General features: G+C 42.3%; 1 protein-coding gene across 6 annotated transcripts in view; it reads left to right on the top strand.

Annotated features, from left to right (window-relative positions):
- The window catches only part of DOCK10 (dedicator of cytokinesis 10), a 377,455-nt gene that overhangs the window by 320,075 nt on the left and 31,748 nt on the right, over positions 1-25,632 (top strand). For 5 of the 6 annotated variants that reach the window (XM_068280790.1, XM_068280788.1, XM_068280787.1 and 2 more), the window contains 5 exons: positions 4,162-4,219; positions 6,065-6,163; positions 6,294-6,400; positions 9,563-9,685; positions 12,379-12,492. In XM_068280790.1, the coding sequence (XP_068136891.1) occupies positions 4,162-4,219; positions 6,065-6,163; positions 6,294-6,400; positions 9,563-9,685; positions 12,379-12,492 (501 nt within the window). The remainder of the gene's footprint in view (positions 1-4,161; positions 4,220-6,064; positions 6,164-6,293; positions 6,401-9,562; positions 9,686-12,378; positions 12,493-25,632) is intronic. The other variant, XM_068280792.1, reaches the window with a different exon arrangement.

Here is a 25,632-nt window from a genome sequence, read left to right as displayed (position 1 = left end):
GTGCCTGCCCTACCTGCCCCTTAGTACCAGATACAAGTACCAAGTGGTGCTGCCCTTCTTAAGGTGCCCACAAATGGTACAATTTTCAACAAAGAATTGCCAGCGGGCTCAGATAAATGCGATCAGACTGATAGAAAATAAACCTCCTTGATGGCCCAGATCAACTGAAAACTATTCTAATGGTGATTGTTCAACGCTATTTTAGTTGATTGGTAAAAATGTGTTGTTTTTTTAATCGGTTGGGATGGATAGGAATTACATATTGGTTTGTTGATGGTGAAATAACCAATGTATTACGACATTTTATTTTCAATTGCATTTATCTGATCGCTTGGGCGATTCGTGGTTGAAAATTGAACCATTAGTGGGCACATTACTCCCTTACTGGCAGCCAATCAGAGGTTGCGTGACCTCATACTGTACTGTTCCTCTGCTCTAAGGGACAGCCGAAGAAAGGAGGATTGTGGGCTTTGCTGCTCTCCCATCATCCTCTTTGTTTATCACACTTTATTCCTTTTGCTGCATACAAAAGCGTAACGTATCAGCTGGAGTTGACTTTAATTGCATTACATTGGGTACAGTAATCTTCGGGGGGAGGTGTATATATAACGGTATACACCACCCGGCTCTCATGGCAACATTCCCTTCATTTCTCATGCCAGCGAGGTGACTCCAGTTCACTGGCAGTGTGTAACAATACATTTTTCCATTCAAGTGCATGGTTTACCACATGCCACATTGTATAGGATGTTGATTGAAAACCAAAACAAAAATCTTGAAAATAATACAAGCAAGAAATGAAAGCAATGAGAATAGTAATGCTAGAATAAGCCGTGGTCTAGACACAACACAAGACTGGAGGCAGATGTTTCTAGTTAGGAAGTGCACGGTGCATTAGTGCTCCCCGCTCTGCTTCCAAGACAAACTTTTCCCTTTTACAGCACAAAACTGGAATATATGACTCAAGACATACAAACTGATCCACTGTTATCTTTCCAGCCAGCGCTATTCAGCATTGAAATTTCCTGTGCTGCAGCCTTGCCCAAAACAGCTAAACTGTATTCACATTTCATTGTAAAAATTAAAGAACTATACTGAACACTCTTTCATCACAAGCAGCCACATACATGAACTATAAGTATAGATGCGATAATCCCATCTGTAAAAGATTTACATTGTTTGGTACCATCTTGTTTCCAACTAGCTGTGTTAAAATTTAGATTCTTATTCTTGTGTCAGAAATAGGAAAAAGCACACTTCCCATAATGCAATGCAGGCAATTTCTGGCTACATGACTAGCATTTCTGGAATGAATGGAGGCCCATAACTCTGTGGAATGAAGCATGAGGAAGTAGAGAATCAAGTTATCCAGTCAGGTCATAGAGAATCACATCAGGATTTTCGTACTGGGACAAATGGGCCTGTGTGAACTGGCCCTAAGACTTTGCTTTCGGGGATGGTGTTAGGGAATGTGGTGCAGCTACTATTACACACAAGGGCAGGTTAGCTTAGATGGGGGAATTGGAAGTTGGCGAGATCACATGGGCCAATACAAATATATCAGTTTTGTATTTGTAACGTGTTCATTTTGCTGTAGCTCCGTTTACAAATGTAAATAAAAAGTTGTTAAAAACATTCACTGATAATATTTAGGTCTCTTTTCCATGAGAAACTAAAGGCGGTGAATTCACCGCTTGTCAGCTGCTCCTGTTCATCGGCTGGCTGCTTGCTGGCACTCAACACAAGCGTTGGACTGGTACCCCACCCATGCAGTTGCATACGAGCATGGTTGCCATCCTCACAACATGAGACCTTTTTTTACCGCCAGGTAATGCCACCATTACGAAACATGTGTATTATTACCAATCGATGCCATTTGGCTTTGTGTAATTGAAACCTAATGGTTTAGCTGCCCATGGAAAAGGGGCATGAGTTACTTCAAGTTCACAAATATTCCGAAGATAAACAGCTGTATACATTATACCCTGTGTATTCTTCTATCTGATGTTTTTTGATGTCACACCTGTAAAATATCTTATAACTGATTAGGGGAACCTCCCAGTATACATGTGTAATGATATTATGACAGGAAGTGAAACATCCATGTGGAAATACACAGCCAGTGACAAGTTCACAAGGAATGGTGTTTGTGGTTTAACTAATTCTGTCCAGACTACGTGTCACAGGATTATAGACATGGACTGTGGCCCTAAATATAGTTGTATTTTACAGGACTTTCAGTCATGACTAATGTTATGTTGTTCAATGAATACAGCTTAATGTTCTATCTTGTAGCATTTCATCTTCAAAGTAAACCTGTTGGAAACCTGGATAACTGCAAAGCAGGTGAAGAGAGAGTGCATAGTCTGAGGCTACTGTTAGTACTCCTTTCCACTAGGGGCGATTCGCTGCATTACACACTAATTTGGATGGGGAAACACAGCCTATTGAAAGCAATATGCTGTCTTTTGATTCACATGCGGGGAAAAAATGGAAGACATGCAACAAAATATTGTGTAATGTATACAAATCCCTATAGCCATTTATGACACAGCTAGTGGGATTTGGCTGCGTTCTCGCATTACAGCAAGTGCCAGCGTGCATCTCGGAAATACACACCGGCTGTGGTGGAAACGGGCCTTCAGTGAAACCATTCAGTAATTACAGAGTTTTCTCACAGGAGCTGTTTCCAAATGTACTAAACAGTAGATAAAGAAAACAACTTCAAAATTAAGTTATTTGCAGTGCTATTGTCCTTGCTGGTAGCACATTTTTTAATGAATCAGAGCTACAGAAAGCTAAAATTTACTTTCCTTATAAACGTCATACACACCTGAGGTGGTCCTTCAAGTGTGTGAGCTTCCAAAACCTATGTCTCTGGAATTACTGCTGTGTAGTTTAATGTAATTTTGCCTTCTTAAAACAGAAGGTATTTGCAATAATTAAGCTGTAAGTGAGTAACCGTGGTTTCCCATGATGCATCCATTTTTAAAGGACAACTTAATTGAGAGGAATATGGAGGCTGCCATATTTATTTCCTTTCAAGCAATACGGGCTGGAACCCACAAGAGCGTTTTTTGAGCATTTTGGCAGCGCTGCGATACGCTAGCGTTTTGCCAAAATGCTCAGCTGATCTTAATGGATGGGGCAACTTCCACAGGAGCGTTTGCGTTTCCCAGAAACGCAAACGCAGGACCTGCAGCATTTTGGGAGCGTTAGCGCTTCAATGTAAAGTATTGAAACGCTAGCAGAAACGCTCAGCAAAACCTAAACTGAGCGGTTTTGCTAGCGTTTTGTGGTTCAGCACACTGTAACAAAATTAAAAATAATTCACAGGACCAATCAGGATAAAAACGCGAAACGCAAAACGCTACACAACCGCTGAGCAAAAAAATACACTGTTGCAAAACGCGACCGAAAACGCGCATGAATCCGCTTGCAAACCGCTCAGACAAAACGCTAGCAGTTGCGTTTTGCGTTTACGGATTTCAGTGGGTTCCAGGCCTACCAGTTGCCTGGCATCCTGCTGATCCTCTGCCTCTAATACTTTTAGCCACAGCCCCCGAACAAGCATGCAAGCAGATCAGGTGTTTCTGACATTTTTGTCAGATCTCACAAGATTAGCAGCATGCTTGTTTCTGGTGGGATTCAGATACTGCTGCAGCCAAATAGACCGGCAGGGCTGCCAGGCAACTGGTATTGGTTAGAAGGAAATAAATATGGCAACCTCCATATCCCTCTCAGTTCATTTGTCCATTAGGACTGATTCACACTACAAAGATTTTTTAAACGCTAGAGATTTGAAAAGCTCTTGCTAACGCAGCGCTATGGGGGATTTTTACAAAATCACATTGCTACAGTGAGAACACACACATAGGATAACATTTGCAAGAGCTTTTATAATCACAAAGCGCTCATAAAAGCTCTTGTAGTGTGAATTAGCCAATAAATATACAGAGCTGCATCAGTCCATGAGCTGTGGGGATATTCCTTGATGTGTAGTTTGTGACTGTGGTGGTCAGACTCATACCAAGGCTTCAGCAAATAGAGGGCTAGTGGCTTCAGATATCTGGGCTTCCATACACATAATGGTTTCCCTTCAGAAAGACAGTGCACTACTTCCTCTGACACAGATTGTTGTGATTTGTTATGTCTCTACAGGCAGCCATGTGTTATGTCCACATAGCCGCTCTCATTGCTGAATATTTGAAAAGGAAAGGTAAGGGACTTCTGAATGAGAATATTGAACCCTGTTAGTCTTGTCACTTTTCATTTGGACTTTTAATTGGCATTTGTATTTCGCCCATCATTAGGTCTGGAACCCACTAGGAATCGATGCAGTGCTTTAAAATCGTTGCAGCGCTTTAAAATGGCCACAGTGCTGTGTGCAGCGATTCCTAGGGCGTTTACCACGGCGATTATCCAACGCTTGGAAGCACTGTACATTAACTTGTACAGCACCTCCTTTTTTTTGCAATTTATGTTTTTTTTTTTTTTTTATTAAACTTTATTATGCTTACCAGTCATCCTTCTTCTGTCTTTAGCCCTGCCCCCTAAATGAAGAGGTCATAGGCGCTTCTCTATGACCAGAGAAGCGCCTGTGATCTCTTCCTTTAGGAGACGGGGCTACGGACGGAAAAAGGAAATACAAAGACACGGTTAGTATATTAAAGTTTTATTTAAAGGTAATCGCTCAGGCCCAGGCTGCATAATTACTTTGGTAAGCGATTTATCCAGCGTTTATATGCTTATCATTGAGCGCAAATCAGCACTGACGGGGATCGTCTGATGCTGGATAAGTGTGTTTTCTGGTTGTTTAAGACTCAGTGTTAAAAATAGGCCTAGCTAGAACAGTACTATACCTCACTTTATATACATACCATGAACTCTGTATTCAATGTTAAAATACAGTAGCAGAAGTTGACCTTTACCATTCTGAGTACTGCCGGCGGTTTGTGTTCTTTGGAAGAGTCTGCTGGTTAGTTTAGTTCTGGATATTTAGGACATTACTGCCTTCAGCTAGGGCATAACAACAGCGGTAGCGACTGCTCTAGTGCCAGGATAAATGGGATCCTGATTGTCTGTAACCTGTTTCTGCCCCATTTATAATAGTTTGTTTTTTGTGTTTCTGCACCTTGTATCTACCACACATGTAGTTAATTTGCGTAGAGTGTCCCAGAGACTGACTGCAGTGGTAAATGTATATACAATTAGCTAACCTCATTTTTGGCACAATATTAAAGTGGTCTGAAACTCAGCATTTCATCTTCGCTTTAAAACATTCCTTACAGCTTTGAACCTACTATTACAAAAAAAAAATGTAGCAGAACAGCATTCAAATAGTTAACACAGCACTTTGCTTTGCACTGGAAAGCTCCTTAAGCTTATGATCTGCATCCAAAGAGGAGATAACATTATCTTTTGTTTACATTTAGATGTTGTTACATTGTGTGTAACAACTGAAAACAAGCTCTCTCTGCTTCAAGCATGCACGCAGTTCAGAAGAGCTCACTGGAAGATGTTAATATTAATAGAAAGCAGCTTGAATGAAATGCAATGGCAGCTTTCAGAGCAGATAAACTGTAGTTTGGGATCTTGTAATTTGTAGACAGACAATATTACTTGTGCACAACAGCAAATATGATAACTGTACGGTTGATAAAAAGTAGAAAAAAACACATTTTTATTGACTGTTATGTACAGTTTCCGACCACTTTAAGCTGATTGCAGAATGCAGACACTGTGGCAGGATTGGGGAAATTAGTTGATTCCAACAGTAGCAGAACTTGCAGGGCAAGTAAATATACGTCTGTATCCATGCACTGTATGCACTGAACGTTATACATGATGGTACATTGGCCAACTGAAAGTAGGCTAATATCAAAATGATACTGTGAGATTCCTTGATTTTTAGTTACTCCTCTACCCTACAGTAATCAGACATACCTGTTTCGTTCATTAGCAGCATCTGTAACGTTTTAATTCTTAATGAATTCACTGATAATATAACATGCATGCACTAACGTTATTGTATGATCACATCGCTGAATATGAACTGCTATAGGTTACTGGAAAAATGAACTCAATCAGACACCAATCTCACTCCAGGAAGAGGAAAATTCACCAGATTCTAATCAAATACTAATCTCCACTGATGCCAAGAGTGAGTTCCCTAACATTGCATGTGACATGTTCATCTGTTCCTCTGCTTGTTGTAATGTTTAGCTTGCTTGCCAAAAATGGTTTCACTTTAATGCACACCATTAGAAAGTAAAGTCCTATGTCCTCTGCAGGTTTATTTTCCATGGGGTGGCCGGCCTTTCAGAGCATCACTCCAAATATCAAAGAGGAAGGTGCGATGAAGGAAGACTCAGGGATGCAGGATACCCCCTACAATGAGGTAAAAGAAAGGTCTACAGATTGCAGCATATAGACCCAATAAGCAAGATTTGCATGATGACCAGTGATGCTTTGTGACTTTGGTGAATGTTGGTAGCTTCACCAGCCACAGACCTACTAGAGTTCAGAAAAGGGACTGTCAATCTTTTAAGATTAGCCTCTTATGCTGGGAATACACGATGCGTTTTTGCGTCCGTTTTTGCCGTCGTTTTCGATTTCGATCGATTCTACTCTCGATTCACTGCTCGATTCTCCTCTCGATTCCTTATCTTTTCTTATCAATTACATTCACTTGAATGAGGAGAATCGAAACGAAAGTAGAATCGACCAGATCCAACAGGTTGGAATTTATCTATCGAACCCATCTATCTAAAGTAAAAACTTAACGTGTATTCCCAGCATTACAGACTGATGGATTGGTGAACTTTTTATGCTGCTACAGGAGTTCAAAAAGCCCTGAAAGAAATGAATGAAGTTAGAAGTTTGTGAAAGAATCAAGTGGTACTTCGTATGTGCTTGCATTCATAGACCCTTCAATGGAAGCAGTCATGTCTCATGTTGTGTGTATGGAGGATGGATTTGGCAAATTAAATAATACGTTTCCTTATCATGCAAATCAGTGGCGGCTCCAGCTTCACATTTTTGGGGGGCACAAAGGGGGCACGGTGGCTGGCTGGTGGGGACCATTTATGTCATCAAAATTAATGTTTGTATGGCTAGCTTTAGATATTGTTTGCCTAACTCAGGTGATAAAACGAAGGCTTACTAGTTCAGCAATGATAAAAACCAAATGTAAATATCACAAGCAGAACTCAGAGGCTTTTAAGCAGAGCAGATTGTCCAAATGATGATGTTATTATTGAAGATAAGCTACCGATAGATGTATTTGGCTAGTTTGCTAGCATGCTTTTGTCCTTACTTGCTAGCAAGCTGCTCCTTTGTGGACAGATCAAAGACAAATCAGTCCAGCCCTCAGCACATGTCTCATGACTCTACAAGCAAGGGTAGGGGGAAGAGGCAGGAGCGAGAGAAACTCTGTGTGTGTAATTTCTTATCTTAATAGCTAAGCATTGCTGCAGACTAGAGTTTGTATGTTACAGGCAGGAAGTTTTGAATCAGCATTACTATCCTGATTAAAAACTCCCTGTCTGTAAAAGACAAGCTCTAGTTTATTAGCTAATTTAAAAGAAAAACAGTAAGCTTTCAGCTTGTAAGCCTTCTTCAGACACTATTCCTGTTGACTGACAATGTTAGAACATACAATTAGAAGGAAGTAGAGAGATTTTGTTTTGCAAATATAAGTGTAATCCAGATACATTAATTACTAGGGGATCTTGCAAGGTTTGTGAAATATTAATGGCAAATAGATAAGACCCTTGGTTTACTCAACGTCTACTTAGACAAGAGTTTTTTACAGACCCTATTTTATTTACTGTATTCTGCTGGAGCCTGGAAACAGTTAACTGTATGTTACTGAGGGGGGCACAGTGATTTTTGGGGGGGCATTGCCCCAGTATGCCCCAGTGTAGTGCTGCCCATGATGCACATAAGATACTGACCATTTTGAAATGTTACCCTGTGAATTTACTTAGCAAGTCTAATGGGTGAAAGCATATTTTCTCCACCTTTACAAAATCCACTGAAATTCACTTATGCACTTAGTGGCGAACACGGTAAATCCAGCGCTGGACACTTGGGCGCAGCAGTGCAGGAGACTTGAGCGCAAGTCTCCGGCGCCGTTCTCTCTCGTACGCCTTAGTGGAAGAATTTCATTGTAAGAACTATAATGTTTTCATGTTATGTATGCCTGCCTATAGAGCATTTCATAGTGTATTCTGGGTGGACTTACCGTCACTCTACCTGTGAAATAAGACAACAAGAGTTGGTTTATTAAAGCTACAAAGTATTGATTGGCCAAGCATTATTAACTGGTGGAGTGCGAACAATTGTTCAGGACTACCCAACCCACACAAACAAACAAAAAATGGATTTCCCAGTTAAAGTGAAACTCTATTATTACTGAAAATTTCTACAATTGTATAGTAGTGCTTCTCACTTATATAATGTTATAATTTAATGCTGTTATAAAGTATTTTTCATTGCATGTGCAGCTGGCTATTCATTGTCATAACTGAAAGCAGCTGAAATGGCAGTTCTTTGGCCTAGTAACTTCTGTTATTGTTGTAGCAGTAATTAGCTGCATAGAATAGGAGCTGTGATATTGATTCTCCAATGTCACTGTCTCCACTAGAAACCCTATAGAATAACTGTGTTTTACTAGGGCATGTTTTACAGTCTTATACACGGCCAGAGTTATATTTTATGTACCCCTAGGCAAAGTATAATGTAGCTCCCCACTCTTGTGCAGCAGCACCCCTCCCATCCCATGTGCAGCCCACTCTTCCATGTGTGATATCCATGTACAGCAGCCCCTCTCTTTCATGTACAGCCACCTTGAGCATCAGTTTCCCTTTTTCATGTGCTGCTCCTTATTTTCAGCCTTCTCTTTAATATGTAGTAACCTTTTTCATGTCCAGTTGCCTACTTGGGCTGCAGCCACCCAAGGCCCAGGCCTCTGTGGCCTTTCCAGAAATCTCGCCCTTGCCTTACACGTAAGCAATCTGAAATAAGGTTGGCCAGTAATCCCTGTAATATATAGAACTGAACTGAAGGGGTTGCCTTTTCTCAGCTATTTTGGTGTGTTTTATTCTATTTTATTACGTGATCAGTTAAACCTCAGAGACGTGAACATGTCAATACAGTTGTATGGGCAGTGCATTCACATGCAGCAATGTGTGTACTCACTGTTCACTTGCCTGTAGTAGCACCTGCTCCATACACCTGTAACAAGCAAGCATGAGGACAGCAAAATCAGAACACCTTATTTGCAGGATGGTTCAAGGTAAGCAACTTAGAAAATATCAGAGGATGAACGTCAGCATAAGAGGCATGAAAGGAGCATCTATTGAAAAGCAGATAGCGAGGGTGGACTCCATATTCCTTTCAATTCTGGTTTAATTGAGTGAATGGACTTCTTTTACATGATTTGTATATTTTGTAGCATTTCCATTGTATAGGTTGTGGTGTATGATGCTGTATTATGACTGTTCATAATCTGTTCACTGTACACTCAACAAATGTGCCCTTGCTTATATGATTGCAGAGTACTCTGGTAGAGCAGCTCGATCTGTGTGTGGACTATCTCTGGAAATCTGAGCGATATGAGCTGATCGCCGATGTCAGCAAACCGGTCATCGCTGTGTTTGAGAAGCTGAGAGATTTTAAGGTAATTTACCATTTGACTTCTGATATCTTGGGCTGCTTTAGTTCTCATTCACACTCTGTGCTGCGATGTCAGTTTTGACGCAACGCACATTGTGCACGATGCATATGGCAACATGAAAGTCCATAGACTTTCATGTTACCATTCACATTACAGGTGTGCGTTCCCATGTGTACGATGTAACGCATCTGGGGACATTTCATCACACGATGCACACGTTACCAGATGAGTACAGCTGCCGTCTGTGCTAAGCGCACCCCGACGTGCATTCCGTGCGTTGACCGCGCGATGGCAACGCAATTGGTGCGCCTGGTGAATCCGCTAATTAAATAGTGGCACGACGGCATAGTGGACAGTACTCTCGCCTTGCAGCGCTGGGTCCCTGGTTTGAATACCAGCCTGGGTTCTTCTCACATCCCAAGAACAGACAGAGATGTTAATTGGCTTACCCCTAAAAATTGGCCCTAGACTATAATACAGACATGACTATGGTAGGTATTTGATTGTGAGCCCCTCTGAGGGACAGTTAAGTGACAAGGCTAAGTACAGTGCTGCGAAAGATGTTGGCGCTTTATAAATACTAAATAATAATATCAGCAATGTTACCAATATTTTACTATTTGGCGCTGACTAATGCGGATAGTAGAATATTGGTAATTTTACCGATATTGTTCTATCACTTCCCCTAACTTTCCTCTCACACTAACCTTCCCTCTACCTACTTCTAACATTAACCTACCAATACTTACGCCTAACACAAACCCGCCTTACCTACTCCGGATGCTAACCTACTTACTTCTACCCCCTCCCAACCCCCTTTGCCACACACACACGCACGCACGCACGCACGCACGCACACACACACACACACACACACACACACACACCTACACCTACCACGAGCACCTTCACCACCAGTTGTTGCTCTGCAGCTGTCTGGGCACTATTTCTTGTCTTCCGGTGGCTGCTACGTCCTGCGGCTCCCAAATTATGCTCTAGGCTCCACAATTAATGCGATCTATGCAGCACCCAAAGTGACAGGGGTGCCCATATTACCTGCTTTGCTCATAATGCTTTATAAATCAATAATAATAATAATAATGCGCCCACTTTTATTGCAAGTGGTTTAGACGCTAATTGCTATGAAATGAGTTATTTTGATGGGACAGAAAATGTCCACTGTTATACCAGCTGCATACTGTTTACTTTAAATTGTGTCAAAGTGTCATATCTTAAATGTTGTCCAATGAAAAGATATAATACAATATTTACAAAAATGTTAGAGGTGTACTCACTTTTGGGAAATACTGTATTACAGGGGCAGTCTAAGGCTAAATGAGGTAGATTCACAAAAGGTTAATAAACTTAATGTGTGAAGACAGCGTATGTTTTACCCCAGTTTATGCAATTTAGTAGCCAACAACAGGCCTTCGGGGATAACTGCGTTAGTACGCGGTAATCCCAGTTTGGTAGCTGGCCAAGCAGGAAGTGATGCTCACTTTCTGATGGCCAGTTCATGACGTGCGCGGAAGCGTATTGCTAAAATATGCTTCCACGAATGTGCGACGCGTAAAACTGCAGCAAGTTATTTAAAAACACACACATCGCCATAGACTTATATGACTCACGGCCTACCACACGTCACCTCAGGAGCCGCACAATACTGTAGATATGGGCTCGTGTTAGTGTACTTCCAGTGCAGCACATTGCACCGCACTAATTTAACTCATAGACTTTCATTGCCCTGCGGTAGGCTGCAGAGAAAATGCCGCACCATCCCAGTATGAAACGGCTCTGAGCGTAACTCACTTTAAACTTGCATCACTAATGTTGTTTGTGTAATATATGCAGCGTAAATGAAGCATGTATAAAGCGAGTTGTGCAATATGCAAAACTTGCTAAGTAAAATGCATCAATTGCTGTAAACGTAATGTGCGCTTATACCCCAGTTTTTGATGCAAGTCTTCTGGAGCAGCTGATCAAGAATGGAGAAAATTAGTTTCTATTAATCACTGCTGTCTTGGCAACTTGCTCCAGCTCTAAGTCCTCCATTTGACATGGTCCATGGTGCGTTAGCAGCTGCATTGGATAACCTCTTAGAAACTAGATGCAGAGACTTGTCACAGCTACATAGTCTCTCGTATCATATAAACCTGAGGGCTGTGGCACACAGAGCGTTTTCTGGCTTACTACATTCCAAGCCTATGCAGCTACAATTTACTGCGAATGTGTCATGATTGTTAGTATATTAGTAGAAGAAATTGCGAAACCCGGCATCCCAGCACACAAATACGAACCCAGAAGAAAGTAGAGCTACTATACATGTTGTTCTCAAAACCATTTGCAAACTAACACTGGCAGGAAAGTGAATAAGTTCGGCTTCTAATTTATTCCCCAGGAAACTCTTTAGGATGGAATTCATTGATCATAATTTATCATTTATATTCAAAATGTCTACCTCGGCCTAAAGCTCAGATTTACCTGTTCACTTATGAATGCACACCTCATCCATGCCATTTTAAGCCTACTTGTGAAATGTATTTCATTATAAATGTTGTGCTTGATGAGCACAATGTTAAATGTTTTGCGGTGATCACCTGTGGCAGTCACTTCAGTCTGCGGTAGCTTTTATAAAGGAAGAATATGGAACACTCTGTGATGAATAATTGATGTTCTCTCATGTTTTCTGCTTTCAGAGGCTGTCGGAGCTCTATTACCGCATTCACAGATCCTACCTAAAAATTGCAGAGGTGGTAAACACAGAGAAAAGGCTATTTGGACGATATTACCGAGTCGCTTTCTATGGTCAGGTAAATGGAAAATTGCGTTACCTAGCAGTACACTGTGATCCAGCCAGTTGCTGCTTGTTACTTGAAAGATACCCAGGCATCTAGCGACTTGGCAGCTGATCCACCATCCAAATCGATAATTATCACCGAATCAGATGAAAATCGGTGCCGCCAAGCCCATGCCCAATCGACAATGCAACCAATTTTGGCCAAGCATGTCGATTGCACATGCTGGAACATGTCAGGCCATCGTAGTCAGTCGGGTGCATGGCGGCAGCGGCCAGCGACAATCATGATGAAAGCCCCAAAGCTGAACCTCTTAATGTTTACTGTGCCCCCCCTTCCCCGGTGGCCAGTGCACTTTACCCTAGCTGTCTGTGTCTACCGCTGGCTCTGGACTCTGTCCTTCATCCTTACACCCACCGCACATGGTTGCCAAAGTACATTACACATGCACCCATCTTACTCTGGCAACATTGAGCATTAGGGGAGGGCAGCGTCGGGCTGGGGAGGCAGCAGATGCAGCGTCACAAGGCCGATTCCAGATCAATTTCATGCTGAAATTGATCAAGAATTGGCCTATGGTCTATGGGCAGGCAACAGATCTCTCTCTATGATCAGATTTGATCAGAGAGAGATCTGTCTCTTGGTCGATCTGCCCATACATCGTTTGATGCATGGGCATCTTAATAACATCTTCAGACTTGTTTAAAAGGTAAAGAATCTGTATGTATGGGATTACCCAAAGTGACTACAGTAAGGAGCAGTCTGATTGGCTGCTGTAGAACATGGCACGTTTTGCATATATCAGCTATTTGTCTTGCCCTATTAAATAAGCCTTTATATAGTGTATGTGGATGAGTAATCTCAATATAGTCATAGAGCTGATGTGTCCTGGGAAAGTCTTGCCTATGTCATTGTTAGAATTCATCTTTCAGCCAGCTAATTCAAAAGACTATAGATTATGCTGCACAACATAGATGTGCTGATCATTATGCTTCCATGAATGCATACTGACAGCAACATGTTACTATATAATATTCATGACTAGATCATGTGACTGGCAGTGGCAGCCCACACATGCTACTTCATGCAATATTAATATTTTATTATGCATAACATAGCTGCCAAGAGACAGATAGATACCTATTCATGTCTACTTTGTGCAATAATTTATATTCAGAAATGTAGATTTAGAGCTTGAATTTATAGCCGCCTTCCGCGGTGACCCCTATATAGGTAATATAGTTGCCCCAGTATATGTAATAAAGTTGCCCCCAGTATAGGTAGCTAGCACAGTTGCCCCCAGTATAGGTAGCTAGTTGCCCCCAATGAACATAGTATAGTTGCCCCAATAAAGCTGCCCCCAGTATAGCTAGTATTGTTGCCCCCAGGATAGGCAGCATAGTTGCCCCCAGGATAGGTAGCATAGCTGCTGCCCCCAATGTAGGAAGTATTTCTGCTGCCCCCAATGTAGGTAGTGCTGTTTCCCCCAGTGTAGCTAGTATAGTGGCCCCCAGTATAGCTACCCCCAAGATAGGTAGTATAGGGGCCCAACAGTGTAAGTAGTATAGCTGCCCCCAGTGGAGCTAGTATAGTTGCCCCCAGTATAGCTAGTATAGTGGCCCCCAGTTTAGGTAGTATAGTGGCCCCTAGTTTAAATACAATAGTGGCCCCCAGTGTAGGTAGTATAGCTGCCCCCAGTGTAGCTAGTATAGTGGCCCCAAGGTAGCTAGTATAGTGGCCCCCCCAGTGTAGCTAGTATAGTGCCCCCGCCCAGTGTAGCTAGTATAGTGGCCCCCCCCAGTGTAGCTAGTATAGTGGCCCCCCCAGTGTAGCTAGGAGGGGTGACAGGGACAGCGGCGGGGAGGGGGGACAGATCCCCCCCTCCCTCACCTGGGTCCCCTCCTCCTGCCTCTCTTCCCATCCAAAATGACAGCGGGGGCAGCCGGCACCAAACAGGCAGGGCGGGCAGGCAGATAATACTCACTTCACTTCTGCGTTCCAGCTGCTGGAACGCTGCGTGGCCGTCACGTGCCTCTTCTGCACCTTCAATGGTGTGACCGGCATTGAAGGCGCAGAAGAGGCACGTGACGGCGACGCAGCGTTCCAGCAGCTGGAACGAGGAAGTGAAGTGAGTATTCTCTGCCCGCCCGCCCTGCCCTTTTGGTGCCCGCTGCCCCCGCTGTCATTTTGGATGGGAAGAGAGGCAGGAGGAGGGGACCCAGGTGAGGGAGGGGGGCGGGGGGGATAGCTCCTAAGGCCTCTGGAATAGTGCTTGGGGTGGCAAGACATGAAAACGCAACATTTTGAGAGTCGTCAAATACTTTACCTGAATCTCAATCACTTCGTTAATAGAATCTATTTATTTATTGTAGCTAAGCACACACTGGTAAAATGACCTATATTATTGACATAGCTACAGGAAATGTAACTTCAATCTGGTAAAGATCAGCAGAATATTGTTGCAAAACTACACCACACAGTTTATGCTGAATTCTATGTATTACCTCCTTTAATTGCTTAGCAGCAGTTCAGTTATAGAAACAAAACATAAATTCCTGAGCAATATCTTGATTTTATATTGCCCTCTGTTGGTTATAAGTGGTATTGAATCTGCATCATATTAAAAACTGTGGTATAATCTGTAATTTTAGAACTAAGTTTTTCATAAGATGCTTTACCACCATGTGCCTTCAAGATGCCTCTTCTTGATGAAGAAACCACTCTTCCCCCTGATAGCTCAAAGAATATACTTACACAGTCCACATTCCAACAATGGCAGCTATGGAACATGGGTGATCCTAGGATCTTGATGGTCGCTCTCCAGAAATTATAAAAAGTGACCATATAGATGCTGCTAAAGTAGTTTCTAATCTGGCACTATCCTCCTAAGGTGTAATAACATAAAGGGATGGTAGGAGATGCCCCAATTGTAATATACTGCTCTAAAACAGTTCAAAACATAAGAATTGGCTTACCTTAAAGAGAATCTGAACTCTAAAATTCAAACAACAAAAAGCATACCATTCTATTCATTATGTTCTCCTGTGCCCCTCTGTGCTGTTTCTGCCACTCCCTGCTGCAATCATGGCTTGTAGTTGCCAGTTTTAGGCAGTGTTTACAAACAAAAGACATGGCTGCTAACCAGCTTGTGATAGGCTGAGAGGAGCTCAGTCTGCGACTCACACAGAGTCTGCAGAGGGCCTGGAGAGGGTGTGTATAGCTTCTATCCTATCACAGAAGAGCAGCACATTCCTGCCTGAGTGCCCGAGCCCGACAAAGCCGTCAGAGGAAAGAAGATTAGATTATATAACGGAGATAATACAGCCACTGTGCATGTAGGAAAGTCTGCAGTAAGACAGACCACATTTGAACAGGTATAGGAACTTATAGGATAGAAGAAATAAGGCTGAAAATTTTGTTACAGAGTCTCTTTAAGGAAGTCCACTGACAGCAAGAGCTGTGCAAAACAATTATTATGTGTTATTTGTTATTTATATAGCACCATATCTTCCGTAGCACTGTACATAGTAAAAAACAAATATTGGGTAACATATATACATGAGAAGTTCAAGACACTGTACAGTCATGACATCCAGTAATACATGAGATATCACTAAAGTAGGTACACGTTCATATGGTAAACTACAGCTAAATAAGAAACGATAGGAGGAAGTGTCAGCCTTTACGAGTTTACAATCTAGAGTGTAGTGGAGACAATAGGGAAGGAAAACACAGGGGTTAGTGGATGAGGCAGTGAATTTCCTATGCTACCTATAGCAACTTATTGGCTTGTTTTGCTCAGCTCTTGCTGTCAGTTGACATCCGTAAGTTAAACCAACCTTTAGGTTTGAAACTGTTGTTAGAGTATTTTCTTACAATTGTAGCTCTCCATCCCTTTATTTTAAGCAAGAGATTAAGTAAAGCAGGGCTCAAGCCAAATCCAAAGTATTCTGGAGATGGTGCTGGAAGGCAGACATAGGCAGCTTCCCAAGACACATAGTAAAGGTGAAAATAAATAGATTTTCTGCTCTAGCTCATTTGTAAAAAGGAAATATCTGGCTTGTTGAGCGCAAATGAATTGTGTCATATTAAATCCCCATAAGGGAAAGCTGAGCTGTTTTCATACATGAGTGATTGTCGGTATCAGTCTTTAAGATGGTCTGTGGCCACGTTATAGTCAATCATGGGCTCAGTTTACCCATCAGACAAGAACAACACTTACTGGCCCAACAGACACTCTTTAATCCTGAACTGGAGATCACAGAAACTGTTATGACTTTTACAATCCCTCTCATATACCAAGTCAATCTTAATGCATGCGTTTGCTCTTTTTTTCCGTCTGATCCTATTGAAGGCTGTGGTAAGTGGCTCATTTCTGCTTGTCTCTTTCCTCACTACTCAGAGACAGTGACTGCTCTTCCTTCATGATATCTTGCATCTAATCTATTAATATCAGCTAAGATGGTCATTTGTCTGGTGGTGGAACATGTGAGTGTTGTGTTCATTTGTGTCTGTCCACATAACAGCTGTTAGGAAAAACATCACTATCTACCTACACCTACTGCTGTGTTATCCCATAAAGTCTAATGCTAATGCACACAGGTTTAACACATGTTTGGGTGGCTTGGACTATATAACACTCTGGTTTTCATAGTCAGCATTGGGTCAGATTTTCATCAGAGAAATTCTATGAATGAGGCAAAGGTTTGTATTAGAGTCAGCACTTCATCAATACCGGAATGTCTTAAGAAGAATGGTTGGCTGCTATCTGTTTGCTGTTTATCAGTAACCGGATTAGTGGCTAGAAGTGGCCATTCACGGTTCAGTAGAGGACCAGTCATATGAGTTATTCATTATTTTACAATTTAAAATTGATTGGTTAAGTAGCAATCCATTCTCTACACCTGGGCTTCCCAACCCTGTCCTCAAGTACCACCAACAGTGCATGTTTTCTGGAAATCCACAGAGATAGTTAATAGCTCTGCTGAGACACTGATTACCCCATCTTTAAATATTTGTGGTTTTCTGAAAAACAAGTATTGCTGGTGATACTTGAGGACAGAGTTGGGAAGCCCTGCTCTAGACCGATCTAGACCATTGGTTAGCCAACAGTCAGCACAGTCATTTTTTTCAGAGGTCAACTCCATTTTCCAGCTTGCATTGCAAAAATAATTCTGCATGCCAATTTAATGCCCATACAACTCTATGGGGCTGTTCCACATCTCATGTTATTCTAACTCGCTGCATGCAGGCTTTAAAGGGACTCCGAGCAGTGCAGAAACTATGGAAAGATGCATATCATTTTAAAGCTCTCTTTCTCCTCTTTCCAATGATATATAAACCACCACCCTACGTCTTTTAGTTTTCGCTATTTTCGCGATTGAAATTGCCGCGACCGCGATTTCGATCGCGAAAATAGAGAAAACTAAAAGGTGTAGGGCAACGATTTAGGTGTCGTCAGAAAGAGGAGAAAGAGAGCTTTAAAATGATATCCATCAAGCCATAGTTATATTGTATTACACAGGACGACACTTTCCCCAGTGTCAGCAGCTCCATTCTGCTGAATGCAGCTTCTGACTTTGACAAAAAGTCGCCCTGTGTAATACAATATAACTATGGCTTGATGGATATCATTTTAAAGCTCTCTTTCTCCTCTTTCTGACGACACCTAAATCGTTGCCCTACACCTTTTAGTTTTCTCTATTTTCGCGATCGAAATCGCGGTCGCGGCAATTTCAATCGCGAAAATAGCGAAAACTAAAAGGCGTAGGGTGGCGGTTTATATATCATTGGAAAGAGGAGAAAGAGAGCTTTAAAATGATGTGCATCTTTCCATAGTTTCTGCACTGCTCGGAGTCCCTTTAAATTAACATCTATGTTCGGTCTACATTGGAGTTCACACACATACTAGTGCGTACATTATGCAACATGCACAGCATTCATTCAGCTTTACTAGTTAGTCATTAGGTTCTAAACATCATGTGACTCACAGGAACTAATCAGGGGTGACAATCAGAGCAAAAATTGTGTTCTTATCACAATATAAACTCCAGACGTTGAAGACCATGCTGGAGCTTATAATGTTTAGTGCTGAATTTTACATTGGTGTAGGGCTGCAATGAAAACAGTGGTTTTGTATTACCGGGATTTTATAAACAGGGTCCCATCTATTGCTTTTTCTAAGATACTTAGTGCCAGTTTCTACTGCTGTGGAAATCGGTCCGAATCCGCAGTTTCCCAGCAAGCAAATCGCACAGGGAAACACTGCCATAGGGGATAATGCTGCCGCCGTCCGAATTTCTTTCCTTAGCGATTCGGCCGACATTGCAGAATTTCTCCACGCGGAAGGCTGCGAATCTCACACTTCCGTGATTCGACTGCGTACTCAGACGAGGAAGTGCCGCCGCTTGTCTAAAACTTTTGCGAGGAAAAAAGTTTTTTTTTTTCAAGGACAACTTTGTACACTGCTGTACAACACTGCTGTAGCAAGCCTATCTCTGTCTATTGCCGTCTTGGTCCTTCAATTGCTGAGTCACACTTTCAAACTTTCTAAGATAATAAATGGGACACCTTTTAAAGCACACATACTTGAAGACACAGCCCACTGCACCTTCAGTCACACCTTTATCACAGAAATGAAGGACGGGGAGCAACACTGTAGCTAGTTTGCTATTACTGTAAGCAAAGTGTAACAACTGTTCATATATGGATTGACATTCCAGTATTGTAAAACGGAACTAATTCATAAATGTGAGTATATTGCATTTATGTTGATCAGTGTATTGCATTACTGATTAGAGCTTCATTTGAATACATTTTAACAGATGTAAAGAAACAGAAAAGTGAGTGGAGGTAAATGACAAAGATTATTCTAAGATGCGGGCAAATTCAAAAGATGGGTCTTAGTTATCCAAAGTAGTTGCATGAGAGTGAACAAAACAACTAAACAAAAATCTTGAGTAAAGTACTTAGAGGCTGTTTCACAAAATTAATGTTATTAATTATCTCCTTGCCCGTTTTCATCTTATTAATGCCGTAATATATTTTTTCATAACTGTATAAGCAAAAAATATACCCCAGAAAGTTGTACCTGGTTAACTTTACTTCTTTGCTTTTTGAGTGCTCAAAAGTTTGGATATAGTTGAAACAAGATAATTTATGAGGGGTTAATTCACTAACACAATTGTATGCACAGCTGCTGTGAGTAATAATGTACACAAATCATCACACAAAGTTTTGCATGTGATGTACAAAAGCACTGTCACCTATTTTGGCACAGCTAAAGTGCATGTTCTTTCATCTGTAGTGTGAGTAAATGTGTTCATTATCCCAGGTATTTGCATTTGTAGTTTACGCCAGTAAAGCTGGCCATACACTGGTTGATGTGGCCAACACATTTTTCTTAGATCATTATCTGATCAGAGAGGGATCTATCTGATCGAATCCCTACACACATTACACTGAGATTTTCAATCTATTACACCCCCCTCCTTTCCCCAGCTGTGTGGTTTAGGCAGGAAATACTCTTACTTGTCCACCGTTCCTTCCTTCCATGTCTTCTCTACTAGGGAGTTGTAAGACTCACGACTAAACGCTAGAGACAAACACTAGGTTCCATGTGGCACATACTATATGGGACCGCTAGAGGTCTCTAGAGTTTGACCTCTAGCATTTGTGACATGCCACAGGCACCCCAGGAGAAGAGAGACAGAGAGAAGCTCCGGCGGTGGAGAGAAGGCACAGGAGGAAGCGCCTGCCGACAGGTGAGCGTAAGCTCCGATGCTATGTTGCCACTTGCAAAATTGAATAGTGCCAGTCCACCAGCAATCGAGCAAAATCCTAAATTCTGCGGGCATCGACTGAATCAATCAATTTCAGACAAAAATCAATCGGGAATCATTTACAGCATACATTTTTTGCAGATTCAATTTAATGATCAACTGAATATTGATAAGATAAATTGACCAGTGTATGGCCACCTCAAAGAGACCCCGAGCAGACGGTGTGGGTATGCATTTAACGTGTACCAGAGCTGTAAATATAAGAAGAACCGTACTTATCCGCTGCTTCCTCCTGCAGCATAAACACGTGTGAGTCCCTCACCGTCCTCCAGCAGTCTGCCGTTCAGCCGTGATCTGCCCCGGTAATAAGCTCAGCGGGTAAGAATCGGTTCTTCTTATATTTACAGCTCTGGTTCCCTTTAAATACCCACAAATACTTGGTAATATCCTCTCAATTACCTCCGGTGTTGTAAAGCTCCCCTCCCGTCCCCCCCAGCCAGCCAGTGTAAATTGCACAAGGGCCGGTGACTCTCAGCAAAGATTCCAGAAGCTGCTCTCGTGTGCTGAGCACAATGACATGCTGCTCATGTAGGGATAGGTTTAGAGGAGGATGGCGAAAGCCGAAGCATGCTCAGTTAGCATGACCTGACTTCCACTTCTGGGGTCATAGAGCAACTTTGCTGAGAGTCGCCGGCGCCAATGCAATTTACACTGGTCGGACCAGGGGGAGAAAACTTTACAAAACTGGCCAGTAAGTGAGAGGGTATTACCAAGTACTCGTGGGCATGCAGAAATGCATTCCCACGCCGTCTGCTCTGGGTCCCTTTAAGTGCAAAACAAAATATTTCTCACATTATTTTTTATTCTCACTCAGTAACTTTAGCACAGTTTTTTTATGTGCATGATTAAAACTAAATGATGTGCCTTGTAATAAAGCAAGAGGAATTAGACATAAAGGTTGGCGTGGTGATCTGTGTGTGGAGCCAGCATAACTCTGGTTTTTGCATTAACCGCATAGTCTGCCAAACTTCACATTTCAATAGAATAACAAACTGTAGAGTAGCACCTGGATAATGATGTGCACAGATCGCATATGGAAAACATGTACAGAGTACCGCCTGTTAGGGATGTAACAATGTCAGTTCCACTCATTTGTACTAAATACCAGTATTTTCCAGCTTTTTGGGGGGGATTTAACAGTGGTTCTTCTAGCTGCAAGTAGATTTTCCATGATTAGGTTGTTACTGAATAAATTAGTTAGTTTGCTACGGAATGAATTTTGGCTGTTCACCAGTTTGCTTCAATCAAGCTTCTGGGGCCTCTAAAAATGTGTGCTGTCAATTTCCTAATATAAGAGGGAAAAAAGTCCATATGTTTAGGGCTAATCGGCATGTTAAATAAAAAATTACTTGAAGTTACCCTTAATTGTTCTGGTTAATATTTGGGCAAGTCCATACTATATAAAATGAAATTCCTACCTGATCCTCTTCAGCAATATGGAGAGTGATACTCTGATACTAACATAGTCATTTTCTAGTTGTAGTTCCCAGATGTACCGTGGAGAAATTGGCAGCTTTGGGACTTCGTAAATGAATGATTGGAAATGCTAGATCTTTTTTTTCACATATTTTTTTTTTATTAAGCTCTGTTTCATTATTTTGCTTTCGGTAAGGGATCATACATTCAGGAAAATTCTTTGAGTTTTAGGCTGGTTTCACAGAGGGACGTTACAGGCGCACGTTAGTGCAGCCTGTAACGCAGCCCACCGCACAGCAATGAAAAATCAATTGTGAAAACACAGTAACGCTGCGCCATAAGTCAACGTACTGCATGCAGTACTTTATAAGCGGCAGAGCCGCGTTAGACTGCTTGCACATGCTCAGTAACATTGGGGAGGAGCGGAGAGCGGCCAGGCACATGGCTAATTAATATTCACTACACTCAGTGACGTGCACGCAGTGTTTACTTCTTGGAACGGCCGCTCTGTGCGGCGATTGGCCGGCGGGACCACGTGATGCCGCATGCGTCCAAGAGTACGCATCACGGCATCACGGACGCCAGAGTGAGCTGCACAACACGGCTCACTCTGACGTCCAAAGCAGGGAGCACCAGGCGTTGTGTTAGGGACACGTTATGCGACCATAACGTCCCCTAAAACGCAACGTCCTGGTGTGAAACCAGCCTAAGAGGAAAGTAACCACATATGATTTTACATAATGTAAAAGTCTGTGTTTGTCCCCTGAATGGCATATCGGAATGCTTATAAGATTTGTCAGATAATTGTGGAATTATGGAATTATTGAGAAGAGAGAAAAAACGGATTTTTGTATGTGAAAAAGTCTTCAATAAATAAAGAATTTGAAAAAAAATAAAATCAAGTTTTGACTGTACAGCTAGTCAGGCCTTCTTTGTTTTAGGTCGCATTCACAGTGGGACGTTATTGCCCTGCATTATAAAGTCATTATAAGGCCTCTTGCACACTTTTTTATATGTCTGATTTTGGATTCTGGTTAAAAATCTTAGCTGCATGCAGTACGTTTTTTAATCAGAATCTAAAATCGGATCAGATAAAAAATCAGAATCGCATGTAGTGTGCAAGAGGCCGAACGCAGGTTACCGCACTGTAATGTTAAGCCTATGCAACATTCACAGTGCAACGTTAACGCTGTGTTGTAAATGTTGGGTTATGGTAACTCACTGCTGCAGTGCATTACCTCTAAAGGCAGACGTTTAAAGGGAACCAGAGACGCCGGAATCCTAAAAAGAAAAAAAGAGTTTATACATGCCTGGGGCTTCTTCCAGCCCCATAAGCCTGCATCGCTCCCACGCCGGCATCCTCCGCTTCCTGGATCGCCGGTACCGGGTCCCGTCACTTCCGGTGGACGCGGCCAAATGTCCGCATGAGCAGGGGCTCCCTCCATACCCTTACGCGTGCGGCTGCGCAGTATGCAGCTGCACGCGTACGGGTATGTCGGAAGCCCCTGTGATGCGGACAATTGTCCGCGTGCTGCCGCCGACTGGCCAAAACTACGGGACCCGGTACCGTCGGATACAGGAAGCGGAGGAGGGCAGTGTGGGAGCGATCCGTGCGTATGGGGCTGGAGGAAGCCCCAGGTATGTATAAAATCTTTCTAGGGCCTCTGGTTCCCTTTAACAGATACAGAGAGGCATACTTTTCATTGCCTGTATGCTCCACTGTATCTACCACTGTATTTGCGATAACGCAGCATTAATGTGTGTTACCACCTTTTTTTTGGCATTACATTATAATGCTGCATTGCGACTTTAACGTCACATTACAACGCAATGTCCCACTTTGAATATGCCCTAAATCTTTGTTCAGGTGTTCATGAATATCTCCAAGACCTTTGGAACAATCTGAATCCTTGACAAAGTATGAGTTTTTTTAAAAAGGGAATTTTCACTCTTTTTCTACTTGTAGGTTGTAGTCTAAGGGCCCGTTTCGACTAGTGTGTTGCGATTCCGTTGCATAAAACACAAAAATGAATTCGCATGCGTTTGTATGCGAATTTTAACGCAAAACGCGTTAAAATTCGCATCTGTTTGTGACCTTGTCAGTGCCTGTGTGCATTGATCTTAAGCGAAAACGTACGCGAATTTGCATGGAAAACGCATGCAAATATCCTATTAAACTAGCCTTACGGTGTGCGAATTCTGATGGCTCTGCTGTGCAGATTTTTTCTGCACAGTCCACCGCACAGAATTTCTGACAAGTGAAAACAGACCCATTGATTTATATTGTTTATGCAAATCTGCATGCGGAAAAGGCATGCAGATTCGCTCTAGTGGAAAGGTTTTATAGTCTGGGATGAATAATATTAGTTTTGAGGAACCGATTGATTACACTCAGCTTTGCTGAGGGCATTTTATAGGGAAGCAGAGCTCTTTCACATTATTTGCACGGGAAACTCTGCCATAGGAAATAATGGTGCCACCGGGTGAATCACTTGCCGTAGCGATTCGGCCGACATTGCCTTTCGTTTCGGTGTGGGAGGCAGCGAATCCCATAGCCGTGAATGGCACAGCTTCTGGTATTCGTCTGCGTACCAGCAGGCCAGGAAGTGCCGCACGCCTTGCAGACCAGGTAGTGCCACCGCACGTCTCGCAGCTGCATGCGGCGGCTATTGGAAATGTAGCCTGAAGGCCCATTCACACTAGAGCGTTTTGCCGCGATTTCGGCAAAACGCTCAAATGCTGGCGCTTTTTAAAAGCGCTAGTGTAATAAAACCCTATGGGCCCGTTCTTACTTGGGCGATTTGCAAATCGCCCAAAAGCGGCCAAAAACGCAAACGCATCACCTGCACCATTTTCAGGCGATTTCTCGGCGTTCGCGTTTCAGTGCTATAGAAGCGCTAAACGCAATCACGGCAAAATTACTGCAGTATTCAGTGATTTTTCTGTGTGAAATCGCAGAAAAATCACTCCTGCAAAACGCTGGCAAAAATCGCCGGCGTTTTGCCTTTCTAAGTGTGAATGGGACCTGAAAGAACCTGCTGACGGATGTAAATCTAGAGCAAGGATCACATTTTTAATAAGCCTATTAAGTCCACATTGGCCCTTATCTTGATAATTCCAATGAACCCTTTTGAACACTGTTCCGGCTTCCAAAGTGAGAAGCAGAGAAGGCAACTGAGAGAGCCCTGTATATCTAACCAGATGGAGCACTCTCCTTGTGTCATTCGTCACTTGATGCCCTCTCATAATTTCAGCCTGATCTGGTGCTGTAACTTCAGAGAGGGCTTTCATTTAGGGCCCTTTTCCACCAGCTGGGCTCCAATTCAATTATTGAAGCACTCGCGTTTTGCCCATCACAAGGCCACCATGAATAACATGTTAATCGCAGTGCTCCTTCTTCACTGTTGCGCTTCAGTTTTTGGCCAATCGCAAGAGCTGTGCATGCTACTTTTTTTTTCTTGTCTGTTTGCAATATGTCTATAATCATTTTTCAATACCCACCGCAAATCACCACAGAAAATGTGCCGTTTTAAATGTATAAAATCACAATCACAGCACATTTGCACCGCTGATCGCGATTTATGGTGGGAAAGAGCCCTTAAAGTGAACCCAAGGCAAGAATGATATGGAAGCTGCCATACTTATTTCCTTTTAAGCAATACCAATTGCCTGGCTGTGCTACTGATCCTTCTTCCTCTAATACTTTCAGCCATAGACTCTGAACAAGCATGTAGCAGATTAGATGTTTCTGACAATATTAGCTTCGTGCTTGTTTATGGTTTAATTCAGACTCTACTGCAGCCAAATAGATCAGCAAGGTTGCCAGGTAACTGGTATTGTTTAAAAGAAAATCAATATAGCAGCCTCCATATTACTCTAACCCCGGGTTCACTTTAAT

Source organism: Hyperolius riggenbachi, chromosome 4, assembly GCF_040937935.1.
Source record: "Hyperolius riggenbachi isolate aHypRig1 chromosome 4, aHypRig1.pri, whole genome shotgun sequence".
NCBI lineage: Eukaryota > Metazoa > Chordata > Amphibia > Anura > Hyperoliidae > Hyperolius > Hyperolius riggenbachi.
Note: the sequence above shows the minus strand (reverse complement) of the source record. Positions and strands in the feature narration are given on the sequence as shown.